Raw genomic sequence first — 13,309 nt, 5'->3', positions numbered from 1 at the left:
AGGAAAGTCTGAGAAACTACCACAGCCGAGAGCAGCCTAGGGAAATATGATGGCTACATGCAATGTGGGAGACCCTGTGGAACAGAAAAAGGATGCTGGGTAAAAACTAATAAAATCCAAATAAACTACAGAGTTTAGTTAACAGTAACATACCAGTGTTGTGGAAAATGTACCGCAGTAATGTCAGGTGTTAACAGTAGGAGAAACGGGGTCGGGGTATGTGGCAATTCTGTAACATCTGCATAACTTTCCGTAAATCTAAAACTATTCTAAAAGTTTACTTTTTAAACAGCGAGCCATCTGTCTGGGCTTCAGGTAATCCTCAAAACCTAGCTATCTTTGATATTTTTTGCCATTTATGAAGGATTTGAGCTTCTGATGTGGGGAGTATCCAAGCCCCTAGATCCCAACCTCATTTCCATAGGAACAATCATCATTTTCAAGCCCAGGAAAAACATCCATTTTGTTCACCATTTTATACGCAGATAGCCTAGCACAGTGCCAAGCACATAGTAGGAGCTAAATTGATATCTGTCAAATGAAAGAAACTTGAGGAGGTCTTCATGAAGGAAGTGATCCAAGCAGAAGGCCAAGATCTTCCCTTTCCAGCGCAAGAAGTCAGTACCTCTTAGTCTGCATCCAGAGAAGGAAGACTTCTGGCAGTCTGGTTAGAAGTGGGTAGAGACTCCTCTTGACTCTGCCTTTGGAAGGCAAGCATGTGGATTTACTTAGGATTGTATTTATTGGGGCATTTTGGGAGCTGGATGAAGATCATGAGAGGCAGGTTGATCCCCCAAAACCACTCCCCACCTCCTCACCCAAGGCCCCACCCTTCAAACCCCCAAGATGCCTCCACTGACTCTCAGGGCAACTGCCAAAACTATAGGCAAAGAAGCTTCATGCAACAAAAACGGTTGGCTAGATCTTAAAAGTTCATTTCCTGGCACGTGGTAGTCACTTCATATATGTTCTTATTGATGGCTGCCATTTGTTACGCACCAGGCCATGTGCCAGGGAGAAGGGAGGGGTTCCCATCTAATGATAGGTGAGAATTGTCATTATCCCTGTTTAATAGAAGGCAAAACAGAGGCCCAAAGAACCTGAGAAATGCCCAAGTCACAGCTAGCAAGTATAGAAGAGAGGTTTCAAATCCAAGACATCTGTGTCCCAAGCCCATGCACCAGCCACCCTAATGTCTGACCCCTCCCTCTAGGCCAGAGCTTCCCACCAGGCTCCCAGACCCTAGGAATTCCCTCTCGGCTCTCTGCAGAGGCACCCCTTACTCATTCCTTCATCTGTGGCTTCTAGACAGTAGTAATTTTCAAGTCTCTTTCTTTCAAAACTTAATTTGCCAATTTCCCCCTTAGAGGTGCTTTTTGATATTCCTTCAGGCTGTCAGCCTGGACAGGCCACGGAAGCAGAATCCAGGGAGATGGATGCTTATTACAACCATTCAATTAATTAAGTTTGAATAATGCAGTGCTGGCATGCTCCCATCGATGCGTGGAGGCCTATAGACCTCCCCCACCTTAGACTTTTAATAGCCTTTTCCATATTTATTGCTACCTAACCGGACACTTCAAACATATCCTGCACTCGTTATAATTTGATATCTGCCCAGTCCCCAAAGTGCCCTCTCGACAAATGTTTACCTGATGCTATACTATATTTAAAAGATTTCTATTCCTTTTTGCTGAATGGAGTCCTTGGGAAAGGAGGACTCTGTCTTCCCAAGCAGAGGATCTGGCATTCGCTGGCGGGGTGGCCTCCAGCAGGAATGTTTTAATACATCACTTATTAAAATGGACCTGGAGCCTTGGCCGAGGGCTCCCATACTCCCTGCTTCCCAACAGAGGACAGCCCCAAGGCCTTAGCTGACCACATCCAAGCCCTGCCCCCTTCTAAACCCTTACACAGTGACTATCAGAGCCAACAGGGCCTCAAACCAACAAAGGACCTTTAAGGCTGAAGGACAGTGACTATAGCTGGGACTGAGCCTGGGCCTGGGGTCAGAGGACCCTGCATCCTCCTCCTGAAGCGTGGGCCCTGGGTTCCGGTCCTCTCTCCATGACTTTACTAGCTGAGTCACCTTATACAAGTTACTTCACCCTTCTGAGCCCCAGTTTCTCCTGTACAATCAGGATAATAATCGTGTCTATTTCATATGGCTTTGTGAGCCTGGTATACAGTAAGAGCTCAATTAATGCAGAAGCTGTGCAATCCTTTTGGCCTCTCTGGGGCCTCGATTTCCTTACCTACTGAAGAGAGCAACTCGTGGGTTTCCTGGGGTGCTGGGATGATTGCACGGGAAAACAGGAGAGAAAACAGGTTGTAATTACACAGTGCTTTGATCACGTCAGTGGCAATTACTCCTGGGTGCGGACACAAACCGTGCCTTCCGAAAGAATCTTTTCACATGGCTTCTGCCCCTCAGCAGATTGATGCCTTGCCCCCCTCAGTCTATCAGAGGGAAAGCACAGGGAATGGCTGAGCTCCACGGTGCCCATCAGCTCCGAGGTGCTGGGAGTCCCCGGGTGAGCAGGGAGGAGAACAGGTTCTGGAGGAGGGTCAGGCACCTGGGAAAATTAATCTGGCATTTGCACTCCTGCTGGCCCCACCAGCCCCAGCTTGCTCTCCGCTCCCAGTAATAACTGCTTGCATGGAGAGCTCTCTGCTGGGACCTCCTGAGCCCTTGGGCCTCCACTGCCTGGGAAGGAGGTTGAGACATCACCCGCTCTGGGCCCTCTGGAGCCCCTCTTGCTCCTGCCCACCCCCCCTCCCCTAGCCTCTTACCTGATGTCTGAGTCACACTTAGGCTCTTGTCACCGTGAGGTGTGTTGTGACGCCTGGCTGACAGCTTTCCCACAAACACATTAAAACCTCCCAGCACTTCTGGGTGTGTGATAGCCCAGGAGAAAAAAACCTCGCCCAGTTTTTCTTCAGCCAAAATCCTTCTCCCAAACCCTCCTCCCCCGGGGCCCTGCTCCCCCAAGCCTAACAAGGGGCTGACATTTGTCTACCTATCAAGCCTTCCTAACTGATGATTAGAGGAAGGCTAGTAAGTGCAGGTGCCTGAGATCTCTCAGGCCATGCACCCCCAGGAGCAGCGCATCCCTCCACCTGTGAGCCCCGGAAGGTGAAGATGCAGAGAACACAACTCCTCTTCAGCCCTGCCTCTGAGGACAGGGGGCCCTTGGCGAGGTATGAAATGTGATACTGAGTGTTCCCACATGCTGGCATTGTGTTCATCCTCCTGATAACCCTATGAGGCAGGGGCTAAGTTATCCTCACTTTACAGATTAGGAAATTGAGGCTTAAAGAAGTTCAGGCTCAAGTCCAAAGACCTAGGAAGTCGGGGAGCTGGGACTTGCATCCAACTCTGCCAGCCTGCAAAGTCGCTCTTAACAAGATTGGCTGCTTCCCTGCACCACAGTATCCCTTTCTCCCCTCACCCCACCAGAGATGGCAGAAATCTCAGGGATGCAGTGAAAGCTCAAACTGCAAATCCAAAATGGAATAAATTCACCTTAGGGGGATGGCCTTGCCAGTCCAGCCCATCTTCCCTCTCATCTGAGCCCACCCATAGGGGCCCCCAACATTGCCATTTTGCCTCGCAGACCAAAGCCACCATCCCTCCTTCCTGTCTGCGGCCAGCCCACAAACAGCAAGTCATGTCCCCCCCCGCCCACCTCACCCCCTAGCCAAAACAGAGGAAAGAGAGGAGTGAGACACAGGAACAATTCTTTTATTGTACATTGGAGAAATAGCCCTGTGTGCTGGTTCAAGGTGCAACATACAGAATATTGAATTAAGAAAAGAGGGAACGGGGAAGGGAAGGGAAACCTCTTGAGGTCCAAAGTTGCAAACAAAAAATGGTAAAAGATTTCCTCACGCAAGAGGCATTTTTGCAAATACCATGCAAAACAGGCAGCTGGTGTGCCTTAAGAGAATCCCTATAAATAACAGAAAAGACACTCCAAGCATTCCTGTACGTGGACTCAGAGCACAGAGAAAAGAAACTAAAATGCCTTTTGGCATTTCAAGATATTTGGCACTCTTGTGATTACATTTTTTTACAGTCCATTAAAGAGAATAAACTGACATAATATTAGAGAAATAAACAGGCTGCTCACACAACAGACTGCAAGGGGAGGTTAGAAAAAGCTCAAGCATTTTTTTCTTTGTTTTTCGTGTGTGTGTGTGTGTGTGTGCGTGTGTGTGTGTTTCTGACATAAAAAATGTGTCCATTTGCATTAACTTGGGCAAATAGCTTGCAGCAACAAAGAAACACAAGCTTTACAACTCATTTTAAAATAAAACAAGGATCGTTTCTATGTATCATTCCTTAGAAAAGTTCTCTTCTTGTTTTAAACACATTCCTGATAACTTCTAAAGATGACCAAAATAAAACAGAATATCTACAGAGATCATTTTCTGAATTTTTTGTACATCCAAGGATAACAACATAAAAAAAATAAAACTGGACAGCATTTCACATCCAAGTGCACAGAACCATTTTTGCAAGATTAAATAATGTAAACATTGGGAACAGCCAAATCAGCGAAGAATGCCAACACCTCAAAATACCTGGTGTTGCCGCTTCATTAAGTGGTTCAAAATCCAGATCTATAATTGCGCAATATTCACCGTATATAAAAAGAAATGGATATTAATTTTGACAAATAGCTGCAACTGAGACTTCTTTTTATTTCTTTATATGTGTGTATATAGTGATTTTTTGTTATTTTTAAAATTTTATTTATTTATTTATTTTTATTTTTGCAGAGAAGCCCAGAGCCTTCTCCTCCTCCTCCTTCTCACGCCTCATCTGTCTCCCGGCCTGATACCAGATACAGGTTGTTGATTTCATCGTGGGTAGCAAGCTAGTAATAAATTTCAAAGTGCTTTCTGTTTTCATGCTTTTTGCCAATAACTGTTATCGCCGTTCTTATTCTCTCCCTTAACTCATTGTCTTTGGGGGAGTTAGACACCAGGAGGTGCCTTGTCGGTCATATTTTTCAGCACGTCATCAATCCTATCATCTTCAATAACAACTGCAAAAAAAGGGGGGAAAAGAGAGGTGAGCGCGCTTGGGCCTAGCCAGAGGTCTCTGACATTTCCCGTTTTGCCCAGAGTGGGAGGTCGGGAGAGGAGAGGGCGAGGGAGCAGGGCTCACTGCGCGGTGAAACAGCTCCATCCTCCTCCGCCCCTGCCAGGAGTCCCTTCCCTGCTTTCCTCTGAACCACCCCACCATCCCCTATCCTCCAGCCTGCGTCCCAGCTCCATTCTGGGAAAAGGAAACAGAGAGGGCGCCAACCCAGCCGCTCCTGCTGCAGCCGGGGCGCGCACTGGCCGAGTCCTCCCAGCACCAGGTGTACTAATTTAGACAGAAATGTCTGGAGCTGTGATAGGAGAGGGAGCCGAAGTCTTTGGGTCTCGGGACCCCCGGGGAGTCCCGAGCGCAGCACCGGTGGGCAAGGCTAGGTGTGGAGTTGCGCGGAGCCTGGAGGGGCCGCCAAAGCCGGTTCCCACGACGCGCAGCGGGTGGGAGTTAGGGCCTGGCCTGGGCGGGAGCCCCCTCCTGCGCGCCCTCTCCAAATCGCGGGCCGATGGACTCCGCCGCCCGCGCTCCCCGCTGCGGCAGGGACACTCGCGGTAACTTCCGCCTCTCTCACCGTCTCGACCTAGCCTCGTCTTTCTCAGTCCCTCCATCAGTCCCTCGGCGCGACAGCCGCCGATCGAGGTGTCTGGGTCTCCCTGTCTAAGGCGTCGGTCGCCCTTATTGTTTCGGCGGCTTCTCCGTTCTCCCCATACGTGCGTCCTCGGCTCTGTCTCTCCCGTTTCAGCTCCCCCCTCGAGAGCTTTGTCTCGGTTTCTGCCACCCTCGGTCTCCCGCGTACCCCCTCCCCTCCATCCCTGCGTCTCAGTCTCTCTTGGCAGCCGTCGGTCCCCCTCATTGTCCCCGCGCCTCTGGAGCTCCTCTCGGAGCCTCTCTGCCTCTCCGCCTCTCGGGGGCTTTTCCAGCTCTCGCGCGGATCGCCCAGGCCTGGCAAACCCCCTCCCAGGCCAAGTAACAATGAAAACCCCGTGAGACCCGAACGCCCTAGCCTTCCCTGCAGGAATGGGATCCTCCCCACGCAGGTCCCCACGCCGTCCCCTGGGGGACCCTGGGACCCCCTCCCCCCAGGGTTGTGGAGCGAGCGCAGCTGCGACTACACTGCGCAAAAGGCGGGGGTTGGGGGCGCAAATCAAAAAGCAAACTTTGCCGCGGGTGGGGACCCCCAGCTGCAGCTAGAAGCCGCCACGCCCCCGGGGTGACCCAGCCAGGGATCGGGCTTAGGAGGACGCGTTCCTGGGACCTGCTTCAGCCGGACCCGCAGTGCGGGATCCCCCAATTCTGCAGGAGGACATTCCGTTGGGTCTGAACCGGCTCCAGCGGGTGGGAGACCTCCGCAACCCGTGTTCAGGCCGCCGCGCGGGAAAAAGGGGATGTCAGGGAAGGGGGCCGCGAACTCACCCCGCTTGCTCCGGCCGATCTGGCCCAGCTTGGGCGGCCGCTTGTTCTGCCCGGCGCCGAAGAAGTTGTTGGTGTCCTGCAGGCGGCAGGAGAAGATCTGGCCCACGTCGCCGCCGTCGCCGTAGGGGCTCAGCTTCTCGTCGCCGTAGGGCAGCACCTCCGACATGGTCGCGTCCGGGGGCTCCGCCGCGGCGCCTCCTCCGCCCGCGTCCCCGCCCGCGGCGGACAGGGTCAGCGGCGCTGGGGCCGGGGGCGGCCGGCCGGGGACGGCCCGCGGGCTGCTGCGGCAGTGGCGCCGGCGAGAGGCCGGGGGACGCCGCTAGGGCAAGAGCGCGGCACCCGCGCGAGCGGCCCGGAGAGCGCCCGCGGCTGCGCTGCGCTGCGCTCCGGCTCCGCGCGCGAGTGGCTGCTGCTCCGCCAGAGGCGAGCAGGACTCACATCCTCGGCGCGCTGGGGCTCTGGGCGGGGGCCGGGCCGGGCGGGGCCGCGAGCCGGGAGGGAGGAGGCGTCCCTGCGAGCCCGGAGGGCGCGGGACCGAGGAGGCTGCACCCCGGGAGCCGGGCGGGCCGGTCCTGCGGCGAGTGCGGGCGGCGGCGCCGGTTCGGGGAGGCAGACTGGGAGCTGCGAGCCGCGGGGCTGCGAGGGGCGGAGGGGGAGGGGAGGGAGAGAGGAGGGAGGGCACCGGGGGAGGAAACCCGGAGGGAGGGTGGGGGAGAGAAACCGAGAGGGAGACGGGGAGAAAAACAGGGACTGAAAGACAGGGAGGCAGGGGAAACGGTGGAAGGAGACAGAGGAGAGGGGGAGAGGAAGGAGAGGAGGAGAAAGAAGAAAAGGGGGGGGGGGACGAGCTAGAACGGAGAGACAGGGGAAAGATGAGAGGAGGAGGGAAAGGATCGGGAGGGAGAGGAAGAGGGTCGGAGAGGGAAGGAAGGGAGAAAGACAGAGGGGGGAGAGGGAGGCAGGGATAGAGGAGGCAGCGAGCTGCGAGGAGAAATGCCGGCCGCGGCGCCGAGGCGAGGCGCGGGGAGGAGGGCGGGAGGAGGCGGGGAGGAGGGGACCCGCGGGCCTCGGGGAGAGATCCCTGCGAGCGGAGCGACGTCACGGGGCCGCGCCGGCCGGCCCGGGCCGCCGCTAGCTTCCTGCCCCCGCCCCCAGCCCCCGCCGTCCCGCTCGCGGGTGTTTACGGGGCCCGGAGCTGGTGCGCGCCCGCCCCGCAACCGGCTCTGCATCCTGAGGGGACCTCGGGGGGAGTGGGGGTTCCGGGAGCCGGAAGGGGAGCGGACCGACGACGCACACGCGGGGAAGGGCGGAAGCATGCTGACCTCCCTGGGGGCAGATGCTGCGGGGCAAAGATCGGAGGGCTCCGGGGCGACCCGCGAACACAGCCTCCCCCGCCAGCTGCAAACCGGGGAGCCCCTCCTCCCCACCGCACTTGCTCCCCAATTCAGACCCTGAGGGCCCAGCCACTGGGGCCTCACACTCTCCTCCCGCCCTGGCTCAGTCCGACCTGGAAGGCCTCACTCCCCACCGCCCCCGCCCAACGGCGCTGGACTCCGGCTCCCGCGGGGCCTCCAGGAGGGGGAGGGGGAGAGAGAAGGGGCAGCCCCGCCTCCCGCAGGAGAAGGGAGCGCCTCATTACGCCGGGCTCGCCCGGGATGCCTGGCTCCCGGCGTCCTCTGCCTCCGCTGGGGACGTCCCAAGCCTGCCGCCCTCTGCCCTCGGGGGCCTCCCTTCCAGCAACAGCCGTGCGCCCTGTGGAGAGACTACGGCCTCTGAGATGAGGAGCGGGCTTCTCGATGCCGGGAGGGAGACTGGGGCAGCCCCAGAGGCCTGGGAGGCGCATCTGCCAAGCAGATGGTAACTCCGAGGGGGCAAGGTGCATGAGGAGCGCTCATTATCCTCGCCGGAGCCAACAGCACCTGCCCTCCGCTGGAGACCTTTACTTAGCAGAGCCGCCTGACCACGGGGAGGGGCAGTGACCCCAAGGTCATGCCAGCTGCTGGAGGCAGGACTGGGAAACACATCCAGGTGGCCCAGGTGTGTCTCACCTGGCTCATCCTGCTGCCCTGCAAGGGGTCCCATCAACAGTGAAAGGAGCTCTCCCCTCCCATCTAGAACTCTGGTGGGTGGGAGCTGGAGGCAGAAGGGGGAGGTTTTTTCCTGGTATAACATCTGGTGGAGGGGGGAGTCAGTCCAGCCCCCTCTCCAAACTGTGTAAAAGGATTGGCTGGCCTCGGGAAGCCAGATCCCATGCGGGGAGGAGGAAGGGAGCAGAGAAAACGGAGACTGAAGCTATGTGGCAGGTGGAATAAACACGTCCCTTGGATTTAGGTCTGGGTTTGAATCCCAGCCCCGTGGTTTGCTGACTGTGTGACCCTGAGCGGGTCATCTCCCTTCTCTGAGCTTCCATGGTCTCAGCTGTCCAATGGGTATATGGCTAGCTACTACCTGTGTACCCTGAAGGACAGTTATGAAAACAAAAATAAAATCAGGCTCTGATGCCTGGCTGAGAGTGGATGTGCAATAGACTTTTGAGAGATGACTTAATGAGTGAGAAAGAACGATAGCACTTCATTAGCTTCCATTTCAGGACCACAGGAGCTGGAAGAATCCTTAGAGATGAGCGGGGCCTATCCCTCATTTCCATATGGGGAAACGGAAGCCCAGAGGGCCAGGGGCTAACCCCAAATCCCACAGCTTGTCTATGACAGAAGCCTCAGGTCCCCAGACTGACCTTGTTCCTCTCCACAAGCCACCTGGCTCATTCATTAGGGCTTTCCCGAGTGCCTGCTTTGAGGTTAGCGCCAAGGCCAAGTGCTAAGAGAGAAAACAAGAGCATAACAAGCAGGATGATAAAGTTCCAAGAAGCACTGACATTTGTCTCCTGCTTTCTTATTTTCCCCCAAAGCATTTTCACATCTATTATTGACCTTGCTTCTCAAAATAAATACCTTTTGAGGTAGAAAGAGGAGACGTTGCATCCCTGTTTAACTGACATAGCAGAAAGAGGGTAAGTGACTTGCCCAAGGTCACAGCCTAGCGATAGAGCCAGGAGAAGCCACTGATTCCGGCCAGCCTGCTGGAGGCAGCCCTGTTTCCGTAGGGGACCCCCTGCAGTGCAGGGCTGGGACCACCCCATTTCTCTCACATCCACCTGGCTCCTTCCTTGCTGCTGAGAAGCACAAAGCAATTTACACGCTGAGCACCTACGACAGTCCCACTGCACAGAAGGTAAGCAGAAAGACTCAGTGAGGGCTGACGAATCCCTGCACGCACAGCAAGTGAGAGCAAGAAGAGAAGTCCCTTTTCCACCCCATCTGTTTTTATGTTTACCTTGCCTTGTTCCAAATAAGGTTAAAGGCGACAGCATCCCACTTTCCCAACTCAGCACCCACCCTCTTCAGGAAGCACATGCGCCTCCCAACACATGGTACTTGACAGCTTGAAAAGCATCTCCATGACTATTCGCTCATTAATCACCAAGCTTCAGAAGCCAAGAGGTTGGCTCTGAACCAGAGGCCCAGAGCTGTTTTGAAGAGGCCAGACCCAGGTGACGGAACCTAATGAGGCAGGAATGAAGGCTTCTCTCCCCACGCCCCACAAGGAAGCCTAACAGTACATGGTCTGGGGCAGTAGTCTAGGATGAAGAGCCCACCGAGGCAGTCAAGTTCAAAGCCCTGGTTGGGCGCGGTGGCTCACACCTATAATCCCTCCTACTTTGGGAGGCTGAGGCAGTCGGATCACTTGAGTCTAGGAGTTTGAGACCAGCCTGGGCAACATAGCAAGACCCTCATCTCTACAAAAAATTTAAAAATGAATGGACATGGTGGGGCACGCTTGTGGTCCCACCTACTTTGAAGGCTGATCGGAGAGGATTGTTTGAGCCAGGGATGTTGAGGCTGCAGTGAACCATGATTGCACCACTGCATCCCAGCATGGGCAACACAGTGAGACTGTCTCAAAAAAAAAAAAAAAAAAGTTCAAACCCCTGCTCTGTCATTTCCTAGGTCTGTGATCCTCTCACTCTCTGTGCCTAAGTTTTTTCGTCTGTCAAATGGGCATAAGAATCATTATTACTTGGTGGTTATTGGGGGAAAGAGAGCATGCACACACCATGCCTAGCACAGGGTCCGTCCTCAATAAAGGTGGTTGTTATTATTTGCTATGGGCTCTCTTTGTGGCTTTGAAAAAGCTGCCTCTGACTCTATATCACCCAATGGGAAACCTGGAGAAGATCACATCTTTTCAGTGGCAAAACCAGTTTTCCCAAGTCCAAAGTAGATAAAACCTGATTGAAGCAAAGTGGGGGGCGTCCCAGGGCCTTACTCCAACCTCCCCCTGAAACTTCATCTGAAACTCCTTCAGCAAACCCCGGGACTCTAGAAATAAGAACCACAGGACCAGGCCATTTCCATGGGGCCTTTCAGCACAGACATTCCAGGATTGAAAATACGTATTTGATAGTCCAGACTGGGCACCAAGCCCCACACTCAAGCAGGTGGGATAAGAAAGGGGAAGGTCAGCCCCAGCAGCGTCCAGCACAGAAGAGAGGCTCAGCACACATCACTTTCCCCTTGATCTAGTCTTCTCCCTCCAATCCAGACAGGGAAACTGAAGCACAGGCAGCGACATCAGACAGTGATGGCAAGACGTAGGGAAGAACATGGCTGTGGTACAGCCCAGTCCAGGCCTCTGTGCCTGCCTTCTGGGGTCCGTTCCTTCACCTGGGCATTGGAGGGCAGGCCAAGCCCAGGCTCCTGTGGAGAAGGGGTGCTGGGAATGCTGAGGTTTGCCAGGGTCGGCTCAGACCCTACACAGTCAGGAAGAGAGGCCAGGGGACAATGCCCTGTCAATAGCCAGGTGGTCACCCCGGGAGAGGTTAAGTGACCACCCAGCAGGGAATCACCACTCAGAGCCAGAGGTGGATAAAAATCCAAGTCCCCACTAACCCTCTCAGCTCAGTGACTGGAGCCTGGGTTGCAGCAACTTCCCTTCCCTCCCCTCCTTGAAAGGCAGGACCTCTGCCCCCCTCCCCGCCTCGTGACCACACACACACACACACACACACATGCACACACGCACGGTGAGAGACAAGCACACGGACTGACTGGAGGTGGCTTAGATCCAGAATCAAGGAACGTTAAGAGAAGAATTCATTCATTCAGCAAACACTTGTTGAGGACTTCTGTGGCAGACACAACCCTGTCCCCAATACAACTCAAAGGGTGTTAACTTATTTGTCTGTCTAATCACTAAGACCCCTTCTCCAAATAATGTCTTACAAGGAAATTCAGTAGATGAAACTTAGACAAAGGGTAAGCTGATGGGGTCACAGGGGTCGGAACTCCACCTTCTGGGCTCTCCATCCTCCAGCTGGTCTCCAACAGTCTCCAAAGAGCACCCAAAGCCCTGCCAGGCTCGGTGTGAAACCACCCCTAGAGCTCATCTAGTCTAACTCCTCACACGACAGCTGGGGAAACTGAGGCCCAGCCAGGGAACGGTAAAACACAGGTTTCCCCACTACATTTCACATTCCTGCCACCCTGACACGACATGTGTCACACTTGGAGTCACAAAAGGGAGGGAAATTCCAGCAATGAGCAATCAGTCACAATATAAAAGCTCATTTTTTCTGACAATGAAGTTTGGGGTGTTTCTTTAAAATAAAATACAAAGATCACAGGGTCATTGTTTAAAGTTTTTATTGCACCAACAACCCACAGAATGAGAGTCTCATGGGCTCTTCAGGAAATTGTAAAAAACCATGAGGAGAGCTTGGAGGGGTTTAGGAGCCAAGCCTCACCAGGGATGGGAGGGGGTAGGCCACCTAGGTGCCCGATCCTGCCCCCTGCCTGTCCGCCCCATCCATCCCCATCATTCTATATCAGCAGTGCATGAGGACTGGGTGAGGACCAAGGACGTGGGGCCAGGCAGGGGACTCTGGGCTTGGAGCTCTGAGGGAGAAATTCTGTCTACAACTCCCAGCCCAGACCGAGCTGGTGGGAGGTGCTGGGGCTCCAGGCGCCCTGGAAAACTCTCGCTGCCTCTCAAGCCAGGACAGGGAGGAGAGAACAGCAGACAGACCTGGCACAATCAGACTTTTACAACCACAGGAGTGTATCCTCAAGACCCTGGGGGGCAGGCAAGGGCAGGTACGACTTTAGCCCCAATGGACAGATGGTGAAACTGAGGCTCAGGAGGTTTGGAAACATGGCCTGGCTCCAAAGTCCAGGCTCTGAAAACGTCAGATGGCCTACCAGGTTTCTCCTGCCCAGGGGTCCCAAGAGGCTAGAAGTCCCCCTAACTAAGCAGCCCCTGACTTCTGCAGAGCAATGAACTGAGCCAAACTGTGGCTACTAAAGGGGGCTAAGGAGGAGCTGATCCTACCCCAGTTCAGAAGGGGCAGCCACTGCCCTCTGATCCCAAATTCAATACCCACTCCCAGTCATTACTGAGAGCTTGCCATAGAAGGTGGCTTGTGACTGTCACATCTATACCACGAAGGAGGGCTTCGAGGCCAGAAAAGTTCACAGATTAGCCCAAAACCACACAACCAATGGAAGGCAGCAGGTTGGACGCCAGAGGCCAGGCTCGCCACTGTTGGGTGGCGCTGCCTCCCTGAGCAGGCCTGGGGCCAGGAAGGCCCGGCAAACCTCTTCTAGTCCCTACACCTCAGCCTAGCCACAGAAATAGAGTGGGCATAGATTAGAGTCCAAAGCTCTCACAGGCTGAGGACCCCTTTGGGAATCTGATGAAAGACACAATTCTCTTTCCCAGAGGCAGAACATTGCG

The 13,309-nt window shown here is 54.6% G+C and overlaps 1 protein-coding gene across 1 annotated transcript; it reads right to left on the bottom strand.

Moving 5' to 3' along the window:
- Positions 1 to 3,724: 3,724 nt before the first annotated feature.
- CAMK2N1 (calcium/calmodulin dependent protein kinase II inhibitor 1) lies at positions 3,725 to 7,512 on the bottom strand. Its single transcript, XM_023219776.3, has 2 exons — positions 6,518 to 7,512; positions 3,725 to 5,054 (listed from the first exon to the last, which is right to left on the bottom strand). Exons 1-2 carry the CDS (start codon positions 6,681 to 6,683, stop codon positions 4,984 to 4,986), a joined length of 237 nt encoding a protein of 78 aa, XP_023075544.1. The 5' UTR covers positions 6,684 to 7,512; the 3' UTR covers positions 3,725 to 4,983.
- Positions 7,513 to 13,309: the final 5,797 nt, after the last annotated feature.

The sequence above is a fragment of the Piliocolobus tephrosceles genome, chromosome 1, assembly GCF_002776525.5.
Source record: "Piliocolobus tephrosceles isolate RC106 chromosome 1, ASM277652v3, whole genome shotgun sequence".
NCBI lineage: Eukaryota > Metazoa > Chordata > Mammalia > Primates > Cercopithecidae > Piliocolobus > Piliocolobus tephrosceles.
Note: the sequence above shows the minus strand (reverse complement) of the source record. Positions and strands in the feature narration are given on the sequence as shown.

What these genes read in the sequence shown, in the direction of transcription:
- CAMK2N1 (XM_023219776.3), bottom strand. Translation starts at nt 6,683, where the DNA reads ATGTCGGAGGTGCTGCCCTACGGCGACGAGAAGCTGAGCCCCTACGGC. An exon ending in GATCGGCCGGAGCAAGCGGG is followed by an intron (nt 5,055 to 6,517) that starts GTGAGTTCGCGG and finishes CTTTTTTTGCAG; the next exon opens with TTGTTATTGAAGATGATAGG.